Below are 27,058 nucleotides of genomic sequence, written 5' to 3' on the forward strand. Positions count from 1 at the left end.
TTTAATTGACATAAGCACTTGAATTTAAAACAAGTTGAAACAGGTGACAATTTAAAGCAAGTTGAAACAGTTGTTCATCACTTTCTGTCTGTAGAGGGAAGGGGGTTTAGCTGCCAAGAAAATTCTTTACATGTGGCTTGCTAAGTGCATAATCTTTTTCCATCATGCAGTGAATTGCCTGTTGAAGAATGTTATTGTCAAATACCTCTCTACCAGGGCATATATGCTTCCAGTGCTTTATCAAAAATTTCTTCATTGTAGATTAATCTGCCATTTGGTCATCAGCTTGCAGAATGTCTTTATTTGGTAAGTGGGCTGGTCCTTGGGACTGTTTTATCCATGACCCAGGCACAGTGACAGTTGCAACTATACAGGAGTTCAGAGTTTCACAAAGTAGTGCTATTATTACATGGCATAACAGACTATGTGATACAGTCTTGATACAAAAGTTCTTAAGAAGTTCTTAACTTACAGTTGAACCTCAGCCTCAGAACAAACACCTGAAGACATTTAAGAAATGTAATGATAGTAATTTTGTTTAGAGAAAAAAACAACTGAAATATATTTACATATAAAAATTTGGTTCAGCATGTGCTTTGCATATATTATGCCTTTAGGAGTCAGGTTCCAATGACACTTTTGTACTTCATGATTCAGCCTTTATTAATATGATTTACATAGAAATGTGACACTGCCAGCCCAGCTATCTGGAATTTTGTAAATAATCATATGTCATTTGTGAATATTATGATCCATAGGCTTGTCTTACAAATGTATGAGAACTATATGTTATGTGGATATTAAACTACTGGTGCAGAAGTGTGTGTTGAACTGTATGCTATGTACTGTGCTTCAAGAATGTAACCACAGTGTACCCTGCTAGAAAAGAGCAGAAATGTGTACAAACTATATACTTATGCAGATGTGTGTTTTAATGTTAGAAGTTGGAACATACAGAGTTAACTTGCAAAACTTCAAGAAAATAAGTTAAGTGTTTTGCGATGTACTTTAAATTAGTTTCACTGAAGGAGACAGGATGGCTAGAGCTAGGAGTCTCTTTCTATTGTCTTGAAACAGAAATAATTACAAGGTTTAAAGTGTAAACGTGTCTAGCTGTTTTATGACTTCCAGTTCTAGGCAAACATCTGATAGAGAAGTATTTTTCACAGAAAATGTTAAATTTTCTGTTGATATATGTTACCATGGGAACTGAAGACAGGTGACAAATAGTAATGTCATCCAGCTTACTCAGCAGTAATGTTTTGATATTAATTTGGAAACTGTCTCAGAGACTGTGCATTTTGTATTTGTCTTTGGACCTGGAAGCACCCATCTTCAGCACTTCTGCCTTGCTAATAGTAAGTAACTAGGGTACAGTGATTTCTCTTAGGTATAGATAGGAATATAGTGAAGATTAGTTTACATGTTTTCTGTGTTTATTTGAGGCTGTCCTGCAATGTTGTTTTAAAATATTTCCTGTGATTCTGAACTCTAAAGTGACTATGTCTGTTATTGAGTATTGTCTTGTTCTTTTATTATTTACTATTAAATATATTTATACCTTTTAACTGTGGCTGGTTTGTTTAGAGATATTTAAGCTCTGAGAGTATTTGCATATGTATAGGCCACTCCTAAATAGTGTTGAAAGTCTTGGTCACACTTACCATTTGGATAATAGTAACAGTACACAGTAAGATTGGTCACCCTTTGGGAAGGGCGTTAAAGTAGCTGATAAAGAGCTGGTTGGTGGCAGTGGTAACTGCCTTTTAGTCTGGGCAGAAAGGGGCATAGCTAGTAAACCTGTGGCAGCCTTTCCCAGGAGTGTGTGTGTGTGTGTGTGTGTGTGTGTGTGTGTGTGTGTGTGTGTGTGTGTGTGTGTGTGTGTGTGTGTGTGTGTGTGTGTGTGTGTGTGTGTGTGCGTGTGTGTGTGTGTGCGTGTAAATCAGATCTCAAAGTGTGTGTGTTAGCTACTTGGGCAGAGACACGAAGCACTGGTTGGACAGAGAGGGTGCTGGAGGTTTTGTCTTGACCCCTCGGCTGAGATCTTAACCCTATAGCTGTGCCAGTGGGGAGTCTTATTGAGAATCTGGAGAAAGAGGGGGAAACCAGCCCCAGACTGACTGTGATGTCTGTGTGCTCTTAAGGGAAATTGTACTTTACTTTGTGTGTACTTGTCATCCTTCCAATGTGCACATCCCTCACTGGTGCTAGTGGTGAGGACTGAAGCTCCTGGATTACTGGGCCAGTGCAGGGGCATCACAGACTGACCAAGACTGATTCACCATGTTAGGCATTCTTACCTTTTTCAGATTATACATGAAAGGACCTTTCCAAGGGGGACAGACATACTCTCCCTCTCCCCCCAAGACTTCATAGTTCTTTCCAGTAGCTGCCTTTGGAGTTTCCTTTAGGTAAAACAGCTATGTATTTAAATATTAGTGGTTTGGGTAGATTGACAGGCACAGGAGCTAGGCACTGAGTGTTAACTTCACAGCTTGAACCAGATTGAACCAGTGTAGTGTTTGTGCAACTCATATTGTTGAGATTTAAGAAGAATAGGCAGTTTAGAACAGAAGAGTGGATACTTCCAGTTATAGAGCTTGATGAGATCTCATGCTGGGGAATGTCTGTATGCCTTTAGCAGCTCACACAGTGATATGGTATATTACTTACCATTTCTTTGTTGTCACTTTTTTGCTTTTGAAATAGACTTCTTCGATGTGCCTTGCCTAGTAAGTATTCAGAACATCCATGTTACCATCATATTACAAGATGACTCAGTACCACTTCAGTCAGACAGCTTTGATTTGATCCTGTCCAGTGCCAGGCATCTTTATGATATGAGCCTCAGCTAATCCAGTGTTGAGGAACATGTGCCAGGTGTTTCTGCTATCATGGTGGTGTGGAAGGCAGAGTTACAGCCTATTAATAGTGTTAAGCAGTTTGTTAAATTATATTTACATCTCTGTCCTCCTTTGAAGAACCCACTCCCATCTGTGGGACTTGAATTTTATAACTGACAGCCTTGTCCATCATCCTTTTGACCCTGCAATTATCGAAGCAGTGAAGTTTGCATCTTGAAAAGACTGTCTCTCATAGAGCTAACTTTTGTATATAAGATCTAACAGCTTCATACTATTGTGTAGGGAACCATTCTAGATCTTCCATAAAGGTATAGTCACTTGTTTCCTTGTGATAGTGGTTTATGAATTATGAATTATATCAGAACCAGTCCATGTAATTTTGTTATCTTTTAGAGGGTAAGAAACAAGAAACTGAATTCCCTTTACACGTTGGTTTTCTACATGTTCCTGAATTGGGTGCACAAGGTCAGGAAGATCGTGTTCACATTCTTTATTCAGGGGAAAGAAGGTTTTACAGTTGTCTAGCAGACATCTTCCATTTCCATTTGTATTATTGTTTGCCATTATGCATTGAATCTCTTGCTTGCAAACACTGTGGTCAAGGCTCAGTTCTCTAAAGGTGTGCCTTCCCCTAGTGCTCGCTTCAGGAATGCCTTCATTGCAGGCACTCTGCGCAGTGGTTGTACATTTTTAGTGTAAACCTTCATAAAACATTACTATCCCAACTGTGACTCAGAGTTACACAACTTTTGTGAAGATGATACTTCAAAATTCAACTTTCTGAGCTCTGTTTTTGTGCAGTCTCCCTGCTCTTTCAGCCATGTTTCTTATTTCTTGAGTTTTGACCCAACCAAAAGAGCTGTCAGGAAGGTTCCTCCATCTTAGATATAGAAAATGTTTCATTACCATTTAATTTGATTTGCTAGTGGGACCCTCTCTAGTGTGCTGAGTCAGGTATACATGTATATACTGTACCTTATCATCCTTCTCCACCCCCATGTGTAGAGCTTTTCTTCCATTCAGCCTGCCCTTTTGAAGATCCTTGTTAAACAAGTGTTAAGTATTTCTTTGGCTAGCGTAGGCATTTCTTGATTTGTGGAAGGGTGCTTCCTAGTGGCTAGGTAGCAAACTGGAAGGCTTGGGGTGCTCACAAATATATACCCTGTATATTACATCATGTTAGCCATTTCCAAGCTTCGGATCTTCCAAGTTTTAACCAGAGTCTGATTAATGGAATAGATAAACCTAACCAGTCGCTCAATAAAGTAGGTCCTGTTATAGCTCAAATAATACCATAAGAAGGTATTTGTTATTTTCTTTTCCTTCAGTCAAAAGTAGTAGTGGTACTTGGCTTACTTTTTACTTTTTAGCTAAAACGTATCCCTGGTTTCATGTGAAAATGTGATTCAGAGCATGGAGAAAGCGGAACCTTATCTTGTCAGACTAATTTCTGTTTTTTTTTTCCTTTGGCCAGAAGTTTGTTGAAAAAAAAACAAGCTCTGGATTGCGATACCAAATTGCATGAATTCTGTCCATCCATTAATTACATCATCTTAGATCATCAAAGGAGAGTGTTTATCAGTTATTTGAAGGTAAGAAATTGTGAGAAATCTTAAGTTTTGGCATTCTGAATCCACCTGTTTTGAAAACCATCACTGTTCCCTTTTATCCCAGACCACATAGAAAACTTCTAAAAAGCATATGTCAGTCTTCATCACCTCCTCAGTGATTGTCTGCAGGGCAGGATTGTGCAGAAGCATGACTTCAGTTTTTGAACTAGCAAGTTAAATTTAGAAATGTCCCTCCCTCACCCTTCAGGTAGTTGAAAATATTGAAAAAGCTTTAACTGGGAACTAGTTTATGTTTTCATTTAAACACCTGATGTTCTGTAAGTAGCACATATTGCACTAGTCAAACCATTATTTATAGTATTACATTAGGAAGTCAGAGACACACATGCACATTAATTTACTTCATTGTCATTTAGTTGTTGACACTGTCCCGTACATCGCAATAAACTGGAATGTTCTCCTGAACAAATCACTGAGTTAGTATTTGACGTTTGGCACTTCACGACTCACATAGGAAGAAAGATCGTTAGTCTGAAGACAGGTATCACTGGCCAAATCCTCACTGTCTTCTTTGGAGGTTCTCACAACAGGTCATGTCTTCACTGGAAACCCTGCTCTGCCACCAGTGGGAACCCTCAGACAAACTTCATAACAGTCACTTCAAGATTTCTCTCTCTCTCCCTCTTTCCTCAGAGATTTCTAACTTGTATGTTGACAGTGTCTCCTATAAGAGGAGGATGTGACCCTTGCAACATTCAGTTTTTCCTTCCAGTCTCACGAGTGTGAGCTAACATTTAACTGTTATTTGGCTGTCAACTTTGTAGTTAGTCTCTTTCACTTACCGTTTCTTAATCTTCAATTTAGATTAATTTTTTTCATAATTATGCTGTCTCTGACTGAATTTATCCTCAGTCTTCAAGCAGACCAAAGTGCTTTTTTATTTTTTATTTTATTTATTTATTTTTTAAAAGGTGCTCTTGTGCTCAAAAGATGACACCACATTATGTGTCCTTGGTGCTTGTATTTTTTTGGCCTCAATAACATGAGTGGAGACTGTATGTTTTGCTACCTCTGCAGTTCTGTAGTATTAGCCCTTTGAAAAAACAACGGTCTGTCGCAGATAAATGGGAAGAGCTTCAAGACTTGCCTGGCATCTTTGACGCCTAAGCTAGAATGGGAAGGAAGTGTCAACATTTACTAGGAATGCTTAACAAAATGTTGCAAATTGTCTGCTGTGTGATTTGTGTGGAAGAAGACCGAAATGTGTCGTGAATGGCTTTTAGTCACATATAGCTGTAAATTGGAGCAATTTAGTGAAACAGAAATACTAGCACTGAATCCGTTGACTTACACCACTGTCATTGTAGCAAAATGCAGAAACAAATTACCTCTCTTATTAGGCCAAAGCCATATCACAGTATGGGGATGCAAAGTATATATTTGGAAACAAGGTTATTAAACTGCAAAACAAAGTCACATTGGAGATGCAGTCTCAGTCACAAATATTTTACAAGAAACATAAGTTATTCTGATGCAGTTCTACAAACACAGAATATCAAAATATGATGATTGTTTTTTTAATTTCTGTATGAACTTCACTACTACTGTGCTTTGTCCCCCATCCCTCCTGAATTAAAGGGTCTTACTATTTCTTTTTTAGATGTTTAACGATTATCTTTTTGGGAAGATTAATCCCTTTGTGGTACCTTTTCTGTCAGCTTGAAAACAGCGATTATTGTTTTTATGAACGTTTCCAGACATCATTGACAGTAGAAGAGTGTTACAGTAAAGCTTTGAGGAAATAGGGGCAGACTCTGAAAAGCCTGCTGAGACATTGGATCAAGGAGTTCTTCCTATGTCAGGAAGAGGGTTCTGTGAAAAAAGCCCTGTTGAGTCGTTATAGAGAGATTAAGCCCTTATTGTGACCTATGTGACCTGGGTTTGATTAATGACTCAGACATCTGTTGGAGCTTAAATGAGAGGATGGGTGTGCCCATTGTTGGGGAGGATGTAAATCAGGGCCGTCCAATGCTACAGTCGCTCATGGGAGAGGCAGCAATGCGAACAGTGTCTTGGGGCAGACAGTCAGTCACCCAGCCACTTTAATTGTAGCCTTCATCACAGGAGCTTACACAGGGTAAAACATTATTGTTCCAATAATGATGCAAATTGCCTAGCATCAAGGAAATGGCTAGTGTAGATCAATGTGTGTGTATGTCCCTTTAAGAAGTTATCCAAGGGCTTGCACAAGTGTATAAATACTGTGCACATGCAAGTCTAACTGCCATTTTGTAGTACGCTGTTGAGATGTAAGCATGTATGTCTGTAAGGTCTATCTGTTAGTTTGTTCGTATGTTATGATGCTGCTATCCATCATTGTGTTTCTGTGTATAAAAGCATCTAAATGACCCCCCCCCCCAGTCTGCTTGCCTTATGTGTTAGAGAAGGACTAGCAACATGGTGCCAGAAGTGGCATGTCTAAAGGACATGGGATCAGAAACGGCATATGCAAAGGGCATGAAGTCCAAGATGGCTTGGCTAAAATTACTTAAGGCTCTTGCATTGGACTGATGGAATATACAGGAGTGAATCATCCCTAAAATGTGCAAACTTCGCAAAACAGGTCAGAAATGAATTTTGAGTATTAAAACTTGCTCAGCACTATTTCTTTTTGCATAATATGAAACGGGGCATACAGAACATTCTAAATGATATTTTCATAAGCCAATATGTACGATATTGATAAAAATATTCGAATTACTACAGAAAATGTTTAAAATAAAGTCTGAATTGCGTAATATAAATAAAATAAAGGGAAATGACTGCATTTTCTTAAAGCATGTATTTTTCGTATTAAGCAAAGATATCCGAGTTATCAGAAGCGTATAACGTGTTTGCATGTTTATGCAGTGTTATAGTAAAGCTATTTTGCAAAAGTGCAGCCATTACAAGGCATATTTCGGAGAATACAGCCATTACAGAGCATATTTCTCAAAGTGCACTATTTTGAATAGTTTGTTGTGCATTTACATGTTATTAAAAGCTCACAGAACTGTTGGTACATAATTACAATGGCCATATTTTCAGTGTATTTGTGTATACTTTGTGGGCATGGCAGATGGATTTCAAAAGCCCAGTGCACTTGTGTTTGACAGTAATATGGCATAGAACTAGTACGACATTTTCATACAGGCTGCATTTTCTGATAAAGATGACCATACAAAGGCATTTATTCGACTTAATTTAGCTGGATCAGAAGCCATTGAAAGGAAATATTGGAGAGGGGGAAAACCATCATATTGTTGTACAGACTGAGTCAAGGGAGAACCCTGGTGCTTAAAACGTAAATTTAGTGAAATGTGTAACCCCCAGACAAACGTTACATTGGAAGGGCACTTATTTTACACAGGGGATTAAAAGGCTTGAGAAACCTTTGCAGCATATATAACTGACCTGAGAAATAAGGCTAAAACATGCAGATTTTGTGATTTAAGGGATGAATTGATAAAGGACAGACTTGTGTGTGTGTGTGTGTGTGTGTGTGTGTGTCTGTCTGTCTGTCTGTGTGTGTGTGTGTGTGTGTGTGTGTGTGTGTGTGTGTGTGCGTGTGCGTGTGTGTGTGTGGTATAAAAGATGATGCTGTGAGAAAGATTTTGCTTTGTGACAGTGATGTAACTTTAAATAAGGCCATTGAGATTTGTCAGATGTATGAGCTCACAGAAAAGCACACAAGTATGCTTACAAATGAGAATAGCTCTAGAAGGCAGAGTGACAAAGCTTATGTTGATAGTATGCAGCAAGTTGTTAAAAGAAACTGGCCCAAGCACATTGCATGGTAAACCCCAGAACTTTCTAGCAAATTCCAGAGTTCACACAGTCTCAGTGAAGCACAAGAATGAGTCAGCAAACTCAAAGCATGGGCCCCAACCTAGTTTTATTGACAACTGTCGTAATTGTGGTGGAAGTCATGAATCTAAAAAGGAAATATGTTTAGCTTTTGGTCAACAATGCCACAAATGCTGTAAATGAAATCACTTCAAAAGATTTTGTAAATCAAAAGGCCCGCATTCATTTATTGAAAGGGAACATTTTAAGAAATTAGTTGATAAATTAGAAAGCCATGACGCAGGGATTGCAGGCTACTCTTTATGTTGTTGTTGGTGTGTCAGTGCTTCATGAAACAGTCAATGCAGTAATTTTAAGGGCAATGAATGAAGTATTTTGCACTGTTCAGATAAATGGCAAACCCACAGAGCTGAAAGTTGATACAGGTTCCAAGTGCAGTGTTATGTCAGCAGAAACATTTGCAAGAGAGTGTAAAGGTCAAAAGCTTGATTTGTCAAGGTGTGCAAAGCTTGTTGCTTATGGAGTTTAAGAAATTCAAACTGAAGGCTCAGTAGTGCTTTCATGTTACTCTGCTGAATGTAGCTACGATTTGTTATTCTGTGTGGTCAAGAGGCACGTCCAGTCATTATTAGGGTTCAGAGACAGTTTGAAAGTGGGACTACTTTCATTTAACAAGGAAGTCCATCATGTTAGCTTAAAAGACCACTATTCTAGTTTTGCCCAGTACATTTTGTCTACCTATGCTGATCTGTTCAAAGGCAAACTAGGCAAACTTCCAGATGTGTATTCCATCAAGTTAGACCCAGAGGTCATTCCAGTATCAGACCAGCACATAAAGCTCCAATAGCCATGCAAGACAGAGTCAAGGCTGAGCTAAATAAAATAGTGCAAAAAGTGTGATTTGTCCAGTTGAAATTCCAACTGAATGGGTATCTTACATGGTGGTAGCCCATAAGAAAAGCTCAGATGACATCAGAATATGTATTGATCCAAGAGATTTGAACAAAGCACTAAAAGGACCTCATCATCCAATGCACACAGTTGAAGAAGTCACAGCCTTAATGCCAAATGCCAGTATTTTTTTCTGTCTTAGATGAAAAGAGCTAATTTTGACAAATTCAGCTTGACAAAAAAATCCTCAGTGTTCACTATGTTCAGTATTCCGTTTGGCAGGTACGGATTTTTGAGAATGCCATTTGAGATAAATTCTGCAAGTGAAGTCTTTCAACAAGGAATGGAGCAAATTTTTTCTGGGTATTCTTTGGCCATTATAGTAGATGATATACTAGTACGAGGTTGTGATGAAGCAGAGCATGGCAGAAATCTCAGAAAAGTTCTGGAAAGGGCACATTTAGTGAATCTTAAGCTCAATCCACACAAATCCAACTTCAGGCTACAAGAAGTTACTTATGTAGTTCATTTATTTACTCATACAGGCCTATGACCAGACCCTTTAAAACAAACAGCCATTTTTGAGATGCCAACACCAGACAATGTTCAAGCCTTGCAACATTTTCTTGGCATGGTCAAATACCTAGGCATGTTCATTCCAGACTTGAGCCAACTTTCAGCACCACTCAGAGAGCTGACACATAAACATGTTTTCTGGTCTTGGTTAGAGCAACACCAAAAAGCATTTGATATCCTGAAACAGAGAATTACTAGTCTACCATCTCTCAGATACTATGATGTTCACAAACCAGTTACACTTTCTTGAGATAATTCGAAATTTGGGATAGATTCAGTCATTCTACAAGAAGATCAACCTGTTGCCTATGCATCAAGAACACTTATCCAAACTGAGATGCAGTATGCCCAGATTGAGAAAGAGCTTTTGGCAATTGTGTTTGCATGTTTGAAGTTCCATGATTATGTTTATGGTAGACCTATCCAGATTGAAACAGATCACCAACCTATAGTCACTATCTTGAGAAAGCCTATGCATTCAGCTCCTGTCAGACTACAACGCATGATGCTGAGATTGCAAAAGTACAATTTCAATCTTGTCTACAAGGAAAGCAAACTTCTTTATCTTGTTGATACATTATCCAGACTGCCTAGGAACACCACAGAACAGCACAAGAATGGGAACCTTGATTATGAAGTCATAGAAGTGAGAACATTTTCTTCCACACGTCTTGATGAACTGAGAGGTCACACAGCCACAGATCCAGTTTTACAAAGGCTCAACCACTTTATCAGTCAAGGATGGCCGTCAGAGCAATCTAGTTTACCTGAAGAAGTACAGCCTTATTTTCCATTCAGAGATGAGATTTTGTCTGACAAAGGTATCATTATGAAAGGTCCAAAAGTAATTGTTCCAAAGCTCTTGCAACAAGAGTACATTACTGTCTTGCATTGTGGTCACCCATGAGTCGATTCAAACCAAAAGAAGGGTGAGAGGACTAGTATTTTGGGTTTCTATGTTACAAGACTTTGAGAGAGCACTTTCATTTTGTTCAGTGTGTAATAGTACTAAGACACATCAACAGAAGAAACCACTTCAGCTTAACCAGATTTCTGAGCTACCTTGGTCGACAGTAGCCATTGATATCTTCAAGTGGAATGGTCAACATTATTTGGTGTTGGAATCTTAACTCTGATTGGTTCGAGATTGACCTATTTCCTAACCTAGCACCCAGTACTGTCATTACTAAGGTGAAGTGTCATTTTGCTGTGCATGGTAGCCCACACAAAGTTATTTCTGACAATGGCACACAATTTACAAGCCAGAAGTTCAAAAGATTTGCTGAATAATGAGACTTTACTCATGTCACAAGTAGCTCAGAGTACCAGCAACCAAATGGTTTGGCAGAACGTGCAGTTCATAGTGCAAAACAGTTACTTGAGAAGACAAAATGAGATAATAGTGATGTTTTCCTGAATCTCTTGAATCTGAGAAATGTTCCTCATGATAAACATCTTGGCTCACCTGCTCAGAGACTTCTGTCGAGACAAATTAGAACCACATTACCAATCAGTGGTCAATTGTTGGTTCCATGTGTCAAGAACAACAGGTCAGTGAAAGCCAATCTGTCGAAGAAGCGCCTAATCCAGAAGTCCTACTATGATAAAACCAGCAAACCACTCAGTCCATTATGAGAGGGAGAAGTGGTAAGGATGCAGATGTCCAAAGCTTATGATCAGATTGGTGTTGTGAAGGGGTCTATAGTAGAACATCGAAGTTTCAAAACTTCGAACTTTCTAATATAGACCCCTATTCAGTGAAAGCTGAAAACATTGAACACACAGAACAGTGAATTTTTTCCTAGAGAAAAAAATTGCTGTTCCAAAACACATATACACAACACAAGCACACCAAACAAACAGCAATCCACACACATACATCTAAAATCGACCTAACCCTACACTAAACTATACACACACCACTAACTATCCACTTACCCTAACCCAAACCCTAACCCTAAGGTCTCTCACTATTGCGCACTCACCTCACCCTTGCCCTAACCCTAACTCACCTACCCCGCCCTAACCCTCAAGTCCACACAATCGCACACTTACCTGATCCGCACCCTAACCCTAACTCACCTAACCCACCCTAACCCTCACGTCCACACAATCGCACACATACCTAACCTGCACCCTAACCCTAACTCATCTAACCTGCCCTAACCCTCATGTCCACACAATTGCACACATACCTAACCTGCACCCTAACACTAACTAACCTAACCCGCACTCAATCGCACACTTACCTGAACCCGACCCATAACTTTCCACCACAGCGCTGAAAATACCGAAGCAACAGAAACGGACAACCAAATTCTTTCCTTAGGAAGAAATGTGGTTTCCTGTTGCTTTGATATTTTCAGCTTTCACTGAATAGGGGTTGATATTAGAACAGTCGAAGTTTTGAAACTTCGATGTTCTAATATAGACCCATCATGAAGAATATTGGAATCACAAGAAGCAGTTTTTAGGCAGAATCTGAAGCATTTGAGACCAGTGTCCAAGCCTATACCACAGCACATAGCCTGTGAGAAAGACTCTTTATCTCAGAGTGAGTTGTCCAGTGTGCCAAGTCCTGAGGAAGTTCCAGAGGACATTCTTGTTCTTATGACAAATACAGAAGTTCCTGATATGATATGTGCACCGCAGAATGTACCTGCTGCTAAATTTGGTTCACACTGTTATGTTACGAGATATGGTCGGATCTCTAAACCCTGTGACACATTCGAAGCAACTTTGGACATGAATATTGTGTTTTGTTTCTAATGTATATAGTAATGCATGTCTAACTCGAATATTGTTTTTTAAAAAGGCAGTATTTTTAAGAGAGGGATGTAGATCAATTTGTGTATATGTACCTTTAGGAAGCTATCCAAGGGCTTGCACAATTGTATAAATACTGAGCATATGCAAGTCTAACTGCCATTTTGTATGAAGCTATTGAGATGTAAGCATGTATGTCTGTAAGGTCTGTCTGTTAACTAGTTCGTTCATACTTTATGATGCTGCTATCTATCCTGATGTGCTTCTATATATCGCTTGTTTGTCTTATGTGTTAGAGAAGGACGAGTGACAGTTAGGAAAAGGTTTAAATTTCACTGTCATAAGTGGAGATAAGTCCTATCAGGCCAGTGTCTGACCAAATGCTGTCTCATAGTCAAATTCTAGAGTTTGTTCAGTTTTTGAGCAACACATAGTCTCCTTCCATGACCTTGGAAGAAAAAAAATAATCTCCATCCAAACATAAGAAAAAAGTCCTAGTAATGTTGCAAGAAGCAGCAGTGCAGCCATCCTTTAAGAAGAGAAAAGTTGTTTTTCAGTTCTCTCAGAACTAGGAGACTTGAAATCAGTCTACAATCTCAAATACCTGAATATTTTCATTTGATGCAAATACTTCAGTATGTTACCATTTTAGATTTTTGTAAACCTGGGATACTGCATTTCAGGTATTTGGATTACCTTCATGCATACGTTAATTCACTTAGCCCCCAGGACATTTCTCAGGTTTCATATTGAAGGGCAAGACTTTATCCTTTCAGCTTGATTTTATTTTTATGGCATTACTAGGTGTTTTGCACCTATAGCTGTCTATGTTAGAGGCGTAAGCATTTATGTTTTTTTTATGTATATAGATAATAGATTTCAATAGCACCTTTCAGCTTCCAGCTTCGTGTGGCCACAGAAAACCCTGTTTGAAGTCCTTAAGATCATGACCATCAGTGAAAACTTTCATTTGAACCCTGCTTAGGTTGCAGCCTTTCTTTGCGGATGAGGGCACTTTTATCATTCACTGTTGTTAGACGGCTTTGGAGAAACTGTATGTTCCTGTTCATGCCTAAGGATCCATCCATCCATTCTCAACCCCTTTTTGCACATGAGGTTGGGGTGTCACTTCAACAGTGACAATCATCTCAAGCCATGGTTTACACCTCCAGGTGGCTAGCCCTGCCACGGTAGTTCATCGCTAACACACACTTGCAACTAGCTGTTGTGCCCCTGTGCGAGGCTGTTTATGAAAGCTATTTAAAATTTACTTATAGCATCATCTAAGGGGAGGATTTTTTTAGGATTTTCCATTTAATAGACATACCTCTCAATTGTCCAGGTTTCAGAAGAATGTCCAGATGTTTACCTCATGTTTTTGGTTTGATCCTCTTAAAATTTGTGGTTTTCTGACAAATTACTCAGGATTGCAATCACTAAGTAATAACTCACATTTGAGTTCCAGACTTTTATATAGCTCAGAAATGCATACTAACACAAAACTGTTATTCTAGCAAATTTTTAAGTTTGTAAGAGCAATATTTAAAATATATCCCTATATTTATGCCTTTGTCCACCCATTATTTAGGCTTTGTCCGGATTTCTTGCACTAAAGGTTGAGAGGTATGTTTAAAGATGATAAGTTAGTAATGAATATTTCTTGTCTTTGTCAGATGGTGTTTTGTTTTATAAACATGCAATTTAAGTGGATGTGTGACTGCATGAAATGTTTTGGCGATGTTTTACGCCGGATGCCCTTCCTGACGCAACCCTCCCGATTTATCCGGGCTTGGGACCGGCACAAAGAAATGCACTGGCTTGTGCGAGTCCCCGTGGACTATGATGTTTGCAGATGACATTGTGATCTGTAGTGAAAGTAGGGAACAGGTGGAGGAGACCCTGGAGAGATGGAGATATGCTCTAGAGAGAAGAGGAATGAAGGTCAGCAGGACTAAGACGGAATATATGTGTGTGAATGAGAGGGAGGATGGAGGAATGGTGAGGATGCAAGGAGTAGAGGTGGCGAAGGTGGATGAGTTTAAATACTTGGGGTCAGTAGTTCAGAGTAACAGTGAGTGTGGAAGAGAGGTGAAGAAGAGAGTACAGGCAGGATGGAGTGGGTGGAGAAGAGTGCCAGGAGTGATTTGTAACAGACTACCTGTAAGAGTGAAAGGGAAGGTCTACAAGAGGGTAATGAGACCAGCTATGTTATATGGGTTGGAGACAGTGGCACTGACAAAAAGGCAGGAGTTTGAGCTGGATGTGGCAGAATTAAAGATGTTAAGATTTGCACTGGGTGTGACGAGGGTGGACAGGATTAGGAATAAGTATATTAGAGGGTCATCCCAGGTTGGAAGGTTTGGAGACAAAGCCAGAGAGGCACGATTACGTTGGTTTGGACATGTGCTGAGGAGGAATGCTGAGTATATTGAAAAAAAGATGCTAAGGATGAAGCTACCAGGTAACAGGAAAAGAGGAAGGCCTAAGATAAGGTTTATGGATGTGGTGAGAGAGGACATGCAGGTGGTTGGTGTGACAGAGCAAGATGCAGAGGACAGGAAGAAATGAAAACAGGTGATCTGCTGTGGCGACCCCTGACGGGAACAGCCGAAAGAAGATGATGAATTTAAGTGGATGTGTGAGATGTCTGGTTGTATAGATTGGGTGATGGTCACTGAGAGAGTTTGATATTCTACCCTGTGGTGGTGAATTTCCTAGGGTCTGATACTAGGATCCAATCTAATAAAGCATTTGATGTTTTGCTGTAATGTGAAGGGCAATTAATTAGTTGTGTGAAACCATATAAGTTCATGCTAGATACAGGGTAAAGGTTATGTCCAACCAATTGATATTGACATCACCTATTAGTACTTTTTTTCTTGTGGAATTGTTATGGATATCTAATGTAGGATATCTTCCAGATTAGCTGTATTGTCGCAAAGAGAGATGCTTTTTTTTTATATTTGTTTATTTTCAGGAAAGAGATAAGAAACAATGCTGAACTTAATTTTGGTATTGGTTTGTTGTAGGGGGAAATGTGGCAGTTGTTGGGAAATATAAATGCAATGCCACCACCCTTCCTCTTTATATGGTCAGATATAGCCGGGGGGGGGCACGTATAATTTTTGAGTTGTTTAAGCCATGTTTCAGTTATAGCGAAAATACCAGGTTTGTGTTGCATAATCCAGGTATGTAGTTTGGTAGATCCAATATTGTCTTTTTTGTCTGATTCAACTGTGGGTTATCAGATCCGCCTGGATCTGACCTTGGCACTGATGGTGAACCTTTTTGGTTCCAGGGCTCTGACTCGTCCCCTACCTATAATTCCCTGGTCTTTATCCTACTGCCTCAGATGTTGTTTGCCGCATGACGTGTAAGGTCATGCTTCCGAGATCTCCATTACATCATATCCTTTGTGGTACTTTTTGTTCAACTCCTCCCTTACCAAGAGAGTTTTACATTCCCTCTCTAGTTTGTTATTATAAAGCTTGCTAGATATTTTGGTGTGTTTTTTCTAGTTAGTATTGGCATTTAAAGTTGTTGGGTAAGGTAGTTAAATATTTCCTAGATCTTACAGAGTAGTTTTTTAGTGTTTAGAGTATTTCTAGCTTAGTCTTCTTTAACCTTGCATTTGCATCTAAGTAAGATAAATAGGTTTAGTCAGCCAGTAGTTATTGTGTCTTTTACTTTTTCTTCATGGCTAATGGTCAACAGTTTTAAAAATGTATGAAGTAAGGGCATAATCTACCCCCTCAAGACCCACACTCCCTCTGTGTATATTGTATAGGGTCTACTCATTTAGACTCTGCATGTCAAGCCTGTGCTTTTTTTAGTGCTCAAGCATCACAAACCATTCATGAAAAATTAATTCTCAAGGGACTCCTTCCTCCCCAGACGGGATGTCCTACCTCTTCCTAATCCACTTCTTCTTCAAAAGCAAAGGACAAGGAATTGGGAGATAAGATACCTTCAGAAAAGGACAAGAATAAAATAAAAAAATATATCAAAAGAAAAAACAAAAAAAAAGGGGGGGACTCTAAGAAGTCTCATTAAGAAACAAAAAAAGGGACTTTGAGAAGTCCCATTAAGAGGTCGCTGGATCTATCCCGGTCTTCAGAATTGGATTCCAAGGTACCGAGACTATGGGAGCTGACAATTTCTCTGCACCATGAGTCTCCATCTCAGCACCATTTTTCACCAGATCTAGTCAGCCACAAAATTCATTCTCCAGTACTTCAAGAGAAGTGCTACTCCGGACCACCATCGGTGGTGTCATCATTCCAGTCTTCGAGAAGTCTGACCGAATAGGTTTTCAACAGAATGATGAGAAAATTTCTCAGGATACACATACAGCTTGGGTTTCTCTCGGTACCATCCTCTGGGAATGTACTGAGTGCTGTTCCATCTACCCCACCTCTGTGCTGTCTTTTGGAACCAGCTTGTCTATCGGCACCAGTACCTTTGTACCCAGTCTGCCATGGAGCACATTTGTCGGAGTTGATAGTTCAGGCAACTTTGACTCTGACTGGTTCTCTAATTCTTTCAGATTCAATGTGTTCAGATCAGAATGTCAGAGTCAAAGTGTCTAGGCCCTTCTGTTCTCTGGTCTCCCTTATCTCCAAGGACAGGAGGGAGCCATCAGAGCTGGTGGCCTCTTCAGTATTTGAAGCTTTCCTTCGGGTCCTGTCAATGCTGGGGAAAAGATGCGCTCTTCAGGGTTGGCACTGTCCAAACTCCAGCTTGAATCAGCTTCCATTTTTCATCCTTCTGTCAGACAGTCAGGCCCACAGGCTTCCCAGGCACACTGCTATATTATCTCCTAGTCTAATTCTGAACCCTCTGACATTCCCCCTCAAACTATTCATATGAAACAGACGTGTAAATGAAAGCACTTAGAATCTTCTCCCGAGTCTGTCACCAAAGACACTCACTTGGAGGAAGGTGAAGGCTCCCCAAGATCCCCTTCCAAAGACATCACATTTCATGAGATCCTGGAGTTTATGAAAAGAGAGAGGGGGTGGTCCACAGTTAGTCCATCTTCTGAAGAGTCAGTATTCTTGAAGCTTTTAGGTCTAACTCAACTTCCTCTTGGGTGTTAACACCTGTTGATCCACTCATTGATTTGATGGCTTAACAACAGGCATGGAAGGACACTGACATGGTAAAGCCAATCCCAAAAAGCCAGATAAGATTCCATCCACCCATATAGACGGGGAGACATTGGTGCAAGGGTCCGTTGATAGATGCGATGGTTGTAGCAGCAGCCACAAAGAAGGAACTGTCCAAAGAGAGTTCCTCAATCCATTCACCAGTAGGGAGTTTAGGGCAATAGACTGATTTTGGAAACAAACCTATACTTCTGCGACCTTTGCTCTCAGGGCACTGAATTATCTAGCCCATGTCAACAGATTTCAGAGAGACTTGACCAAGAAAAATCTCCAAGTCTGTCTCAGGTGTGCTTACCTGTAGCACATCCAAGAGAGAATTGGGTGTGCTACCAGTAGATGTCCAGAAGACAGTAGATTTCTCAGCTATGCACCCTACAATCTTCATCTAATGTAGCCATGCATCTGCTCTCAATTGTAGCTCATGGCACAGCTGGGACAGCAGGTACCAGCATCTCCATTCACTGTAATGCTTGGATGCGTCTTTTCAACTTTGTGGAAAGCTTTAGGAAGTCCTTCACCAAAGCCCCCTTTGATGGGTCCACACTGTTTGGATCTAAAGTTAAAGAGATTCTCACCAGGAGTCAGTAGGATAGTAAGACTCTCTCTACAGTAGGTGTCTGCTTCTCCATGCCCTAGAAATCTTACTCCAGGAATGAGTGGGCTGGAAAGAGGATGTGGTTCAGAAAGTCACAGAACCCTTATAAGGAGACTCTTGGCAATAGACCTGCTCTTAATTGGGGAAAAGGTAACTATAATGGAGGTCGTCCCAGAGACAGGGGCAGACCACACAATCAGGCTTTTTGCAGACCGTTCTCCGAAAAGCCCTTTCCGCATCCCTGAAGTGTTGCCCGACTGCTGCACTCTGGAGGCAGTCAGGGGATGTTTATCTTTTCACCTACAAGTTTGGCAAAACATAATCACAGATTCATGGGTGCTAAACGTAATCTCCAGAGGTTATTCCATACTGTTTTCCCTTCCTCTTTGCACACAAAAAAAAAGTTGCCAAAGTTCCACTAGTCAGTGGCAACTTGCAACAGCAAGGTTAGCTGCTAACAAAAAAAAAAAAAAAAAAAAGAAAAGAAAAGGAGTCATTCAACCAGTCCCCATATATCAAATAGAGTCCGGAGTCTACTCACAGTTCTTTTTAGTAAAACAGGGAACCTCGGATCCATTCTGGACCTGAGTCATTTGAATCAGTATGTCAAACAGACAAAATTCTGGATGGTCACATTACAGTCCTCATCCTCACAGCCCATCTGCCTTAGAGGTGGTGGAGAGGGTTTTTTGCCTATCCTAGGGGATTTCCAGTTCTTCCACCATCAGATCTAATGCCTGCCCCCATTGAGTCTGTCATTGAAGTCTCTCGTCTTCCACCGGGACAGCAGGTGCTGCAAAGCCCCTAACCACTTCCCACTGTGAAACCCTCTTTTTCTTCTGATTACGCCCCAGAGTATCCCACTAAGGAGGTCCCTTGGAAGAACAGGGGTAAAAGGAGACACCTGGATTCCTTGCAGGAATTTGTCACTACAGACACTGACTTTGGGGAAGGGAAGGGTCCACCAGATAGCCACCTGAAGATGTCTCCTTTGTGAACATCCTAGAGATCCTCCACCAGAAGGGTGGATGGCCCTCCCAAAGCCCTAGTGTTGAGGAGTCAGTGCTGTTAGTAGCCTTTGGCACTGGCCCATCTACATCTTGAGTGTTTTCCCCATGGGGCACCCTCTTTTGAGTTAGTTTCCATTAGGGTATGGGAGGATCTGAACACTGTAGAGCCCATACCTTAGTGGGCTGACAGGATAATAAGTACTCCCTTGGACAAATCCCACTGGGCTAAAGGGATCCCAGTAGATGCTATGGTTGTCACGACAGCCAACAAAAAGGAGCTAGCACAGGAAAGCTCCACTGTCCATGCCACTAACTGGGAGTCTAAGGCTTTGGACAGGTTCAGCAAGAGAATTTATGCTTCATCCACATTTGCCTTATGAACACTGAACTGTTTGTCCCATTTTACCAGGCTACAGAGTGATCCAGTGAAGGAAATTTCTAGCTCAATCCTAAGTCCATGTCTGAAGAGGAACGCAACACATTTTCCTCCAAAATGGCCATTCTCCAATCAATATCTAATTCATCCATGAGGCTGATTCCCCATGCGGCTGAAGGCACCTTGAGGGCCGCTGGTTCTGGCATTGCTGTTGGGTGTCATGCCTGGATGCGGCTGAGTGATTTTGCGGAACCTTTCAAGGCATCATTTTTCAATGCACCCTTTGATGGTTCTCTCTGTTTGGCCTAACAGTTTGTGAAACACTCTCCCTCAGCAAGAAGGATGGGAAGACCTTGTGTACCATGAGAATCTATTTTTCCACTCCACAAAATCCTTTTCCAGGAATCAGCATGGAGGGGCAAAACTATGGTTCAGGAAATCTTAAATTTCTTTTCAGGAATCTCAGGGAGACTTTTCCCCCAGAGGCAGGTGGGGAAACAGTTAGAATGGTAAATGCCACTCCAGAGGCAGAAGGGGGTCCACAGAATTAAGGGTCTCAGAATTCCTCCTTGAACAGACGCTCCTGAAGGGTTGCCTAACTGCCTGTTTCTGGAGGCAGTTGGGGGGGGTGCTTATACTTGCACCCAGAAGCCTGGATGGCCATCACAAACGATCAATGCGTGCAAAGGATCGTATCCAGAGGATATTCCATTCCCTTCTTAAATCTTCCGAAATCAAAAAGTTACCTCACAGATGTGCCACCCAGTCAGAGGGAGGCAACAGCTCTAGAAATGACAAAGCTGCTCCAAAAAAGAGTCATCCCTGAGGTCCCTCTTGACCAAATTGGATTGGGTGTCTACTCAAGGTTCTTTTTATTACCAAAGAAAATGGGGACCTATGGCCAGTTTTGGATCTAACATCCCTGAGCAAATCAGTAAAAAGCTTGAAATTCAGGATGGTCGCGATCCAATTCATCATACCTCTTCTGAAGATAGGCGACTAGATGTGCTCAGTAGACCTGAAGGATGTGTACTACCATATCATAGGAGAGGTACTCCAGATGGCATCTTAGTTTCAGGCTGGGAGACAGTTATTACCAATTTAGAGTGCTTCCATTTGGTCTCACCACAGTCCCGAGGGTGTTCACCAAATGCATGGCAGTAGTTGCAGTTCATCTCAGACTGCAGGGATTCTATGTGTTTCCTTATCTGGATGACTGGATCCTAACCACTTCAACCAGGCATCTACTCATTCAAGCTGGGGATTACCTGTCACAACTAGCTCCCAGGCATAACTGTAAACACACAAAAATCGCAGCCCAGTCCTGTCCAGCTAATAGACTTTATTGAAGTTTATTTGGACACTACCAGAACTATGGCCTTTCTATCTCCAGACAGGGTGTCGACTCTTGAGATTTTATGTCTCACATATCCTAGCAATCCCATTACCTCCAGCGAAACTAGTTCTATGGCTGCCATGATGCTACTGCCTACAGCATGCTTACATATGTGAATCCTACAGTGGACGTTAGTTCAGTGGTCATTACGTCAGCATTCTCTGACTCAGTCTATAAAACTGTTGAGGGTTTGCAAAGACTCTCTTCTCTGGTGGCTTCATTCCTCAGAAGTCTGCCAAGGTCATGCCTTTATTCTTCCCCCTGCCAAATGCCACACTAGCCACAGATGTCTCCCATTTGGGTGGGTGCATTTTCTGGGATGGATGGTCCAAGGAATGTGGTCGCCCCAGGAGACTAAGTTGCATATCAACATTCTGGAGATGAGAGCAGTTCTTTTAGCATTGCAGGCACTACACGACTTACTTTGTTTGGGGACCATTGCAGTTCAAATGGACAGTATGTCAGTGCTATGTTACATCAACACAAAAGGGGGAACTAGATCTTACTCACTGTATTGAGAAGCAATGAGAGTGTAGCGATGTGCGATCTGTGCCAAATGCTTTCTAGTTGCAACACACATTCTGGGGGAGTCCAGCATTCTAACGAGCAGGCTAAGTAGAATGGTAGTGATATCTCAATACCTCACAAGTGATTTCTGAACCAGTCAGTGACAAACATGATCTTTCACGAATGGGGTCAACTTTGCTGCGTCCTCTGCCTCTCCCCTCAGTAACAATTGCAACAAGTTCTTTGCCTTGATCCCTTCTCAGGGACAGCCCCCGAGAGATGCTGTAGTCCATGCTTGGCCTCCCAGTCTACTTTATGCATTTCCGCAGTTACCTGATTCCCAGATTCCTTCAGAAAGCTCATCAGTTGAACAACAAAGTAATCTTCATTGCTCCTTTCTGGCCTCGCCAGATTTGCTTCACCTTCCTTTGGTCTCATCTACTTTGTCCGCCATGAGCTCTGGAACCTCTTCAAGACCTGTTGTCCCACTCCTCATGACAGACTCATCCACATCTTCAAGGTTTAAGATTAACCGTATGTTTTCTCCAGTTCTAATGTTAGCTAGACATTCCAGGCTTTCATCCCCGGTCCAAGAGCTTTTGATATCAGCTCACAAAGCATCTACTAGGAAGATATATAAAGGCAAATGGAAAAGATTCTCTATTTGGGTTCAGCAGAAGCTGATAGATCCTTTTATGGCTTCTGTTCCTGTGATTTTTGATTTCCTGGCCTTTCTCTTCTGGAACGGAGCCAGCTATTCCTTGGTGAAGGTTCAGTTGGCAGCCATTTTGCATTTCCACAGTGGGGAACATTCTGTTACTGTAACTTCTTCTAAACTGTGATTGTTTTTTTCTCAGGGATACCTTTTTACTCCATCCCCCAGTCAAGGATCCAACCCTCCTTGAGCTCTACAAGCCTTGGTTCTTCCTCCCTTTGAACCAGCAGCTAAAGTGGATGTGAAGTTTCTGTCCTGGAAAACAGGTTTTTTAGTTGCTATTACATCAGCAAAAAGAGTGTCTGAGCTCCAAGCCTTCTCTACTAAACCACCTTACTTGATCTTCCATAAGGATAGTTTCCTTATGGACCAATCCATCCTTTTTACCAAAAGTGGTCACAGAAAACAATATCAGTCGGTCCATTCATTTTTGTTTTTCTTCCCTAATTTCCAGAATAAGGGAGAATACACGTGCATCTTCTGGATGTTCATAGGCAATTACGTTTTTTATCTGGACAGGACAAAAGCCTTCAGAAAATCTGACCGGCTGTTTATATCTTTTTCAGAAGTGAGGAAAAGCACAGCAGTCACTAAACCTACTCTGACCAGATGGTTTGCTGACTGCATCTCCTTTGTTTATGCATCAAAAGGTATGTCCTTGCCAGGGCGTGTCAAAGCTCATTCAACGAGATCTATGGGAACTTCTCAAGCCTTTTCATTGAGAATGTCAATTAATGATATCTGTGCAGCTGCCTCCTTTATTTCTCATTACAAACTACACATCATTTCCAGGAACAGAGCTGCTTTTGGTTCTACAGTGCTTTAGAATATCCTTCCACAAGGGCCACCTTAGGTTCTGTGTTTTTGGGGACTCTCCCACAGGTTGAGGAACAAATGAAAATGACAACATCAGATAAAGAAGTTATGTTCTCACAATAACATTCCATCTGTGTTGTTCATTTTCATTCTTCCTCAACCTCCCCACCCTCCTTCCCCCTGCCCTCTTTTCCATGTAGACCTGATGGCGTTGGTCTCTATCAGGAACTGTAGTTCCTGATAAGAGCCCCTGAACCTTTTTCCTCTTCTATATCTATATAGATGTCTTTAGCTGTATAATTTTTAGCAAACTTGATCTGAGGTATTCTGGGGGAAGGAGGCATTATAGGATAGAGAGTAGGAAATTGAGCATCGAATCTTGAGCTTGGAAAGTGGCCGAGTTGGATCCGAAACTCACAGGACAAGGAAGAATGAAAATGGACAACACAGATAGAATGTTGTAGTAAGAACATAACCTCTTTTTATGTCTTATAGAGCTTTACTCCCTGGGCCTTTGTTGAAAATGGATTTTATGCACAGTCAAGCTTTCCCAATGATCAAATGTCAAATAAGACAAATAAGTAAATGAATACCTTTTGACACATCAGCATTTTGTCCAGGCAGGAGATTACTGTAGTTCATTCTGGATGGACAGTACTTCCAGGGCAAATGTTATTGGACTTTGTGCAGTGGCCAGAATATTCACCAGAGGGTTAGCAGTTGTAACAGAAGCCTTGCAGTTGAAAGATTCCCAGGTCTTCCCAAACTTTGATGGTGGCACCCTTATCCAGTGACTGCCTTGGAAGCATTCCCCTTTTTGACCATTCCTTAATATGTTACCCCTCTTTTTATTCCTTCTCTGAGGATATCCTTTATCAGGGCAGAATTGGACATTCTCTGCTATTTATTGTGCCTGCCCTTGAGAGGGCCTAGGAAGCTTTAGTTTTGGCATCCTGTGTGAGAATACAGTACAGAATCCAGGCTTGGACATTTATATATTTATTTTACATTTGTTGACCGGGCTAGTCTAACTGGATACATGTCCATTTTCAGTAGAGGCCCGGGGAGAAAAGCTCCAGGAAAACATACAAAATTAATAGAGGATATAACAGAAACAATGTAAACAGCAGTAATTGTTACATAAAAACATTATACCAAAAAATTGATTAAAATTTTTTTTTTTTGTTACATTGTTACACCTTCTGGATATAAAGCTGTAATAATAACCTTGGTGCCGTTTGCATATCTGCGGTTGTGGGTGCTTGGACTTTCTTTTGGTGACAGACCCGTGTTGCAGGCCTCTGGTGTCTGTGCATGTTTGTCTGAACCCAATGTGCTTTTAGAGTATTTGCTGTCTTTTTCAGATGTAGTGTTACCCTGGAATTAAGGTTCATCTCTCACTAGCTTCTGCCTTTTATAATACTTTACATGACTATGCACTGGTGCAGCTAGATGTTTCTAAAACATACTTAGAGGCCTAATGCTTTTCAGCCCTCCAATATGAATCCTTATCTTTTTAAGGCTTTGCTTTTATTTTTGGTGAGGTTGACTTGAGACACTGGCTTCTTATGATAGTATTTTTATCTTTTGGAAGACACTGCTTTTATTGGTCTGTACTTCAACTTGAGCATTCTGTGCTTCTGGCATTATGGCTTGTAGAGGTTTTTCCTTGCTCTTTGTAAGGATAGTGTGTGTGTGATAACTAATTTCACATTCCTTCAAAAGGTAGTTTGAGTTGCTGTTAATTACTCTGTTCATCTTCAGCTGTATTGTTCACCTGTATCTAACCTGGTGATGCAGGAAGATAACTAAGGTATAGATCTACTGCAAGAAACACTATCAGTGATGCAGAAATAATGTCATTAAATATATAAAATTGTCTTCTAACTTGTAATCAGTTTACTAAGGTCACACACCTGAACTGTTTTGTTGTTTTTTTTATACATTTCTTTTATAAACAGGACTTGCAAGCTCAGGATAGAGCCCACCGAATTGGTCAACAAAATGAAGTCAGAGTACTACGTCTGTGCACTGTGAACAGTGTGGAAGAAAAGATTCTTGCTGCAGCAAAGTATAAACTCAATGTTGACCAAAAAGTTATACAGGCTGGCATGTTTGATCAGAAGTCCTCAAGCCATGAAAGAAGAGTATTTCTGCAAGCCATCTTAGAGCATGAAGAACAGAATGAGGTAAGAACTAAAGCTGGTAATGACCATTCATATTTTTGACACCTAATAGCCCTGTCCATTAATAAGTGTAGGTTACAGGTGCTCTAGCAGGCTGGTATAACTCAGTTTAAGAAACTGAATCAGGAGGACAGTCTTCCCTATATAGGTGCATGTAGAGTCATCGTCCCTTCAGTCTTGTACATACTTACATCACCCAGCAGAACATTTGTCTGCGTAGCCTCTGAACAACTCACTTAACCAGACAATGCTCCCAGGCTGTGTATAAATAGGTAAATGTGGATTAGTGCTGTACCCAGATTAATAAATGCAAATAATAGTCTTGTCAAATAAATAGTTTGCCTTATATCTGTAAGTCCTTCCTTTATTGCTTCCCTTTTTCCTTCACGCATCTCTTGCCCTGTTGAATAAATTATTTGTATTGTTCTTTACTGCCCACTCTGGTAACCCTATTCATGTATCAACCACTTTGTCTGTTTAGTAGTTGTAACCTCTTTTGCTTTCACCTATCCTTGATTTGGAATTATGTTTCCTTGTCATTTTTCTAATCTTATGTATCTAGATCTTATTGCTTCTTTCCCTTCATTCTTGTGGTGAAAAGAGTCCTATCTCCTTCTCATTGTTTTTGTAGTGGTCTCTCCATGACCCTACAAACCTTAGTTTATTTTCTCTGAATTCTGTGCATTGTCACAGTGTTCCTTTACCCTGTATGGCCTCCATACATGTGCACAACACTCTAGATGTGGTATTACCAGTCAGTGGAGTAATTTCCCCTGATGATACACACTGGCATCTTTTTGTCCTTGGCAGCTGACCTTTTACCATCCATTGTGGTTCATCTGGTCCATTGTGACCACCTGTAGTTTTTTTTTTTCTAATGTATTTTTGAAATATTGTTGTACCCCATATGCAACACTTAGCTTTGTTTTTTTACATTGAACCTTAGCTGTCCCAGCTGTCCATGTTTGGCAGTTTCCTGAGATCCTACATAAAGCCAGTTCTTCCATCTGTCATCAGTAACTTTATCTTGGTGTCATTTATGGAGAAGTGAATGTCTAATACAATCCATGTGGCACACTAATGACTACAACTGTGTCCCTCAGTAGCAGAGACATAGTGAGGGTTGGGAGAAGGGGTCAGCAACCCCAATTACTGAGTGTTGGGGGAAGTTATCAGCAAATGAATGCCAGTGTTTCATTTATGGTCAGAACTGAAGTTCTGTAGAACTTGCTCCATGTGTACCATAAAGTGTAGAAGCTGAGTGCTGCATTTTAAAAGAAGAAAAGAGGGGGTGTTTTTGGTCCTCATCTTAAAGATCATATGCAAAGATTTTTGTTACTATTTCTTTTTGCTATGATTATCAGCTTATCATGTAGTGTAGACTTTCTGATTATGTGTATATATATATATATATATATATATATATATATATATAGATATATATATATATATATATAGATATAGGGGTCACCACAGCAGAACTCCGGTCTGCTAATGATTGGCAGTTGATTTTTATGTACCGAGTTGCCAGCCCTGACGCACAACCTTCAACGATGGTACGCCCATTCACGCATGCCTCCACGCAGAAGATGCTCTAACTGAGTTGAACCGGACAGCGTCTTAATATATATATATATATTAGTTTTGTTATTTAAGAGGAACTGTGTTTATTAAATGAAGTAAACATTTATTTGTACTTACTGTTGGCTGAGCAGTTGTAAAGTTACTTCCTGATTCCATGTATTGTGACACAGAATCCTTAGGCTGTAGTTGTT

At 40.6% G+C, this 27,058-nt stretch overlaps 1 protein-coding gene across 2 annotated transcripts in view; it reads left to right on the plus strand.

Moving 5' to 3' along the window:
* Positions 1-27,058, plus strand: part of LOC122793098 (probable global transcription activator SNF2L2) — a 2,696,898-nt gene that overhangs the window by 2,072,512 nt on the left and 597,328 nt on the right. For both annotated transcript variants that reach the window (XM_044060828.1, XM_044060829.1), the window contains exon 26: positions 25,059-25,286. In XM_044060828.1, coding sequence (XP_043916763.1) covers positions 25,059-25,286 — 228 coding nt within the window. The remainder of the gene's footprint in view (positions 1-25,058; positions 25,287-27,058) is intronic.

The sequence above is a fragment of the Protopterus annectens genome, chromosome 2.part0 (assembly GCF_019279795.1).
Source record: "Protopterus annectens isolate FY-2018-M chromosome 2.part0, PAN1.0, whole genome shotgun sequence".
Lineage (NCBI taxonomy): Eukaryota > Metazoa > Chordata > Ceratodontiformes > Protopteridae > Protopterus > Protopterus annectens.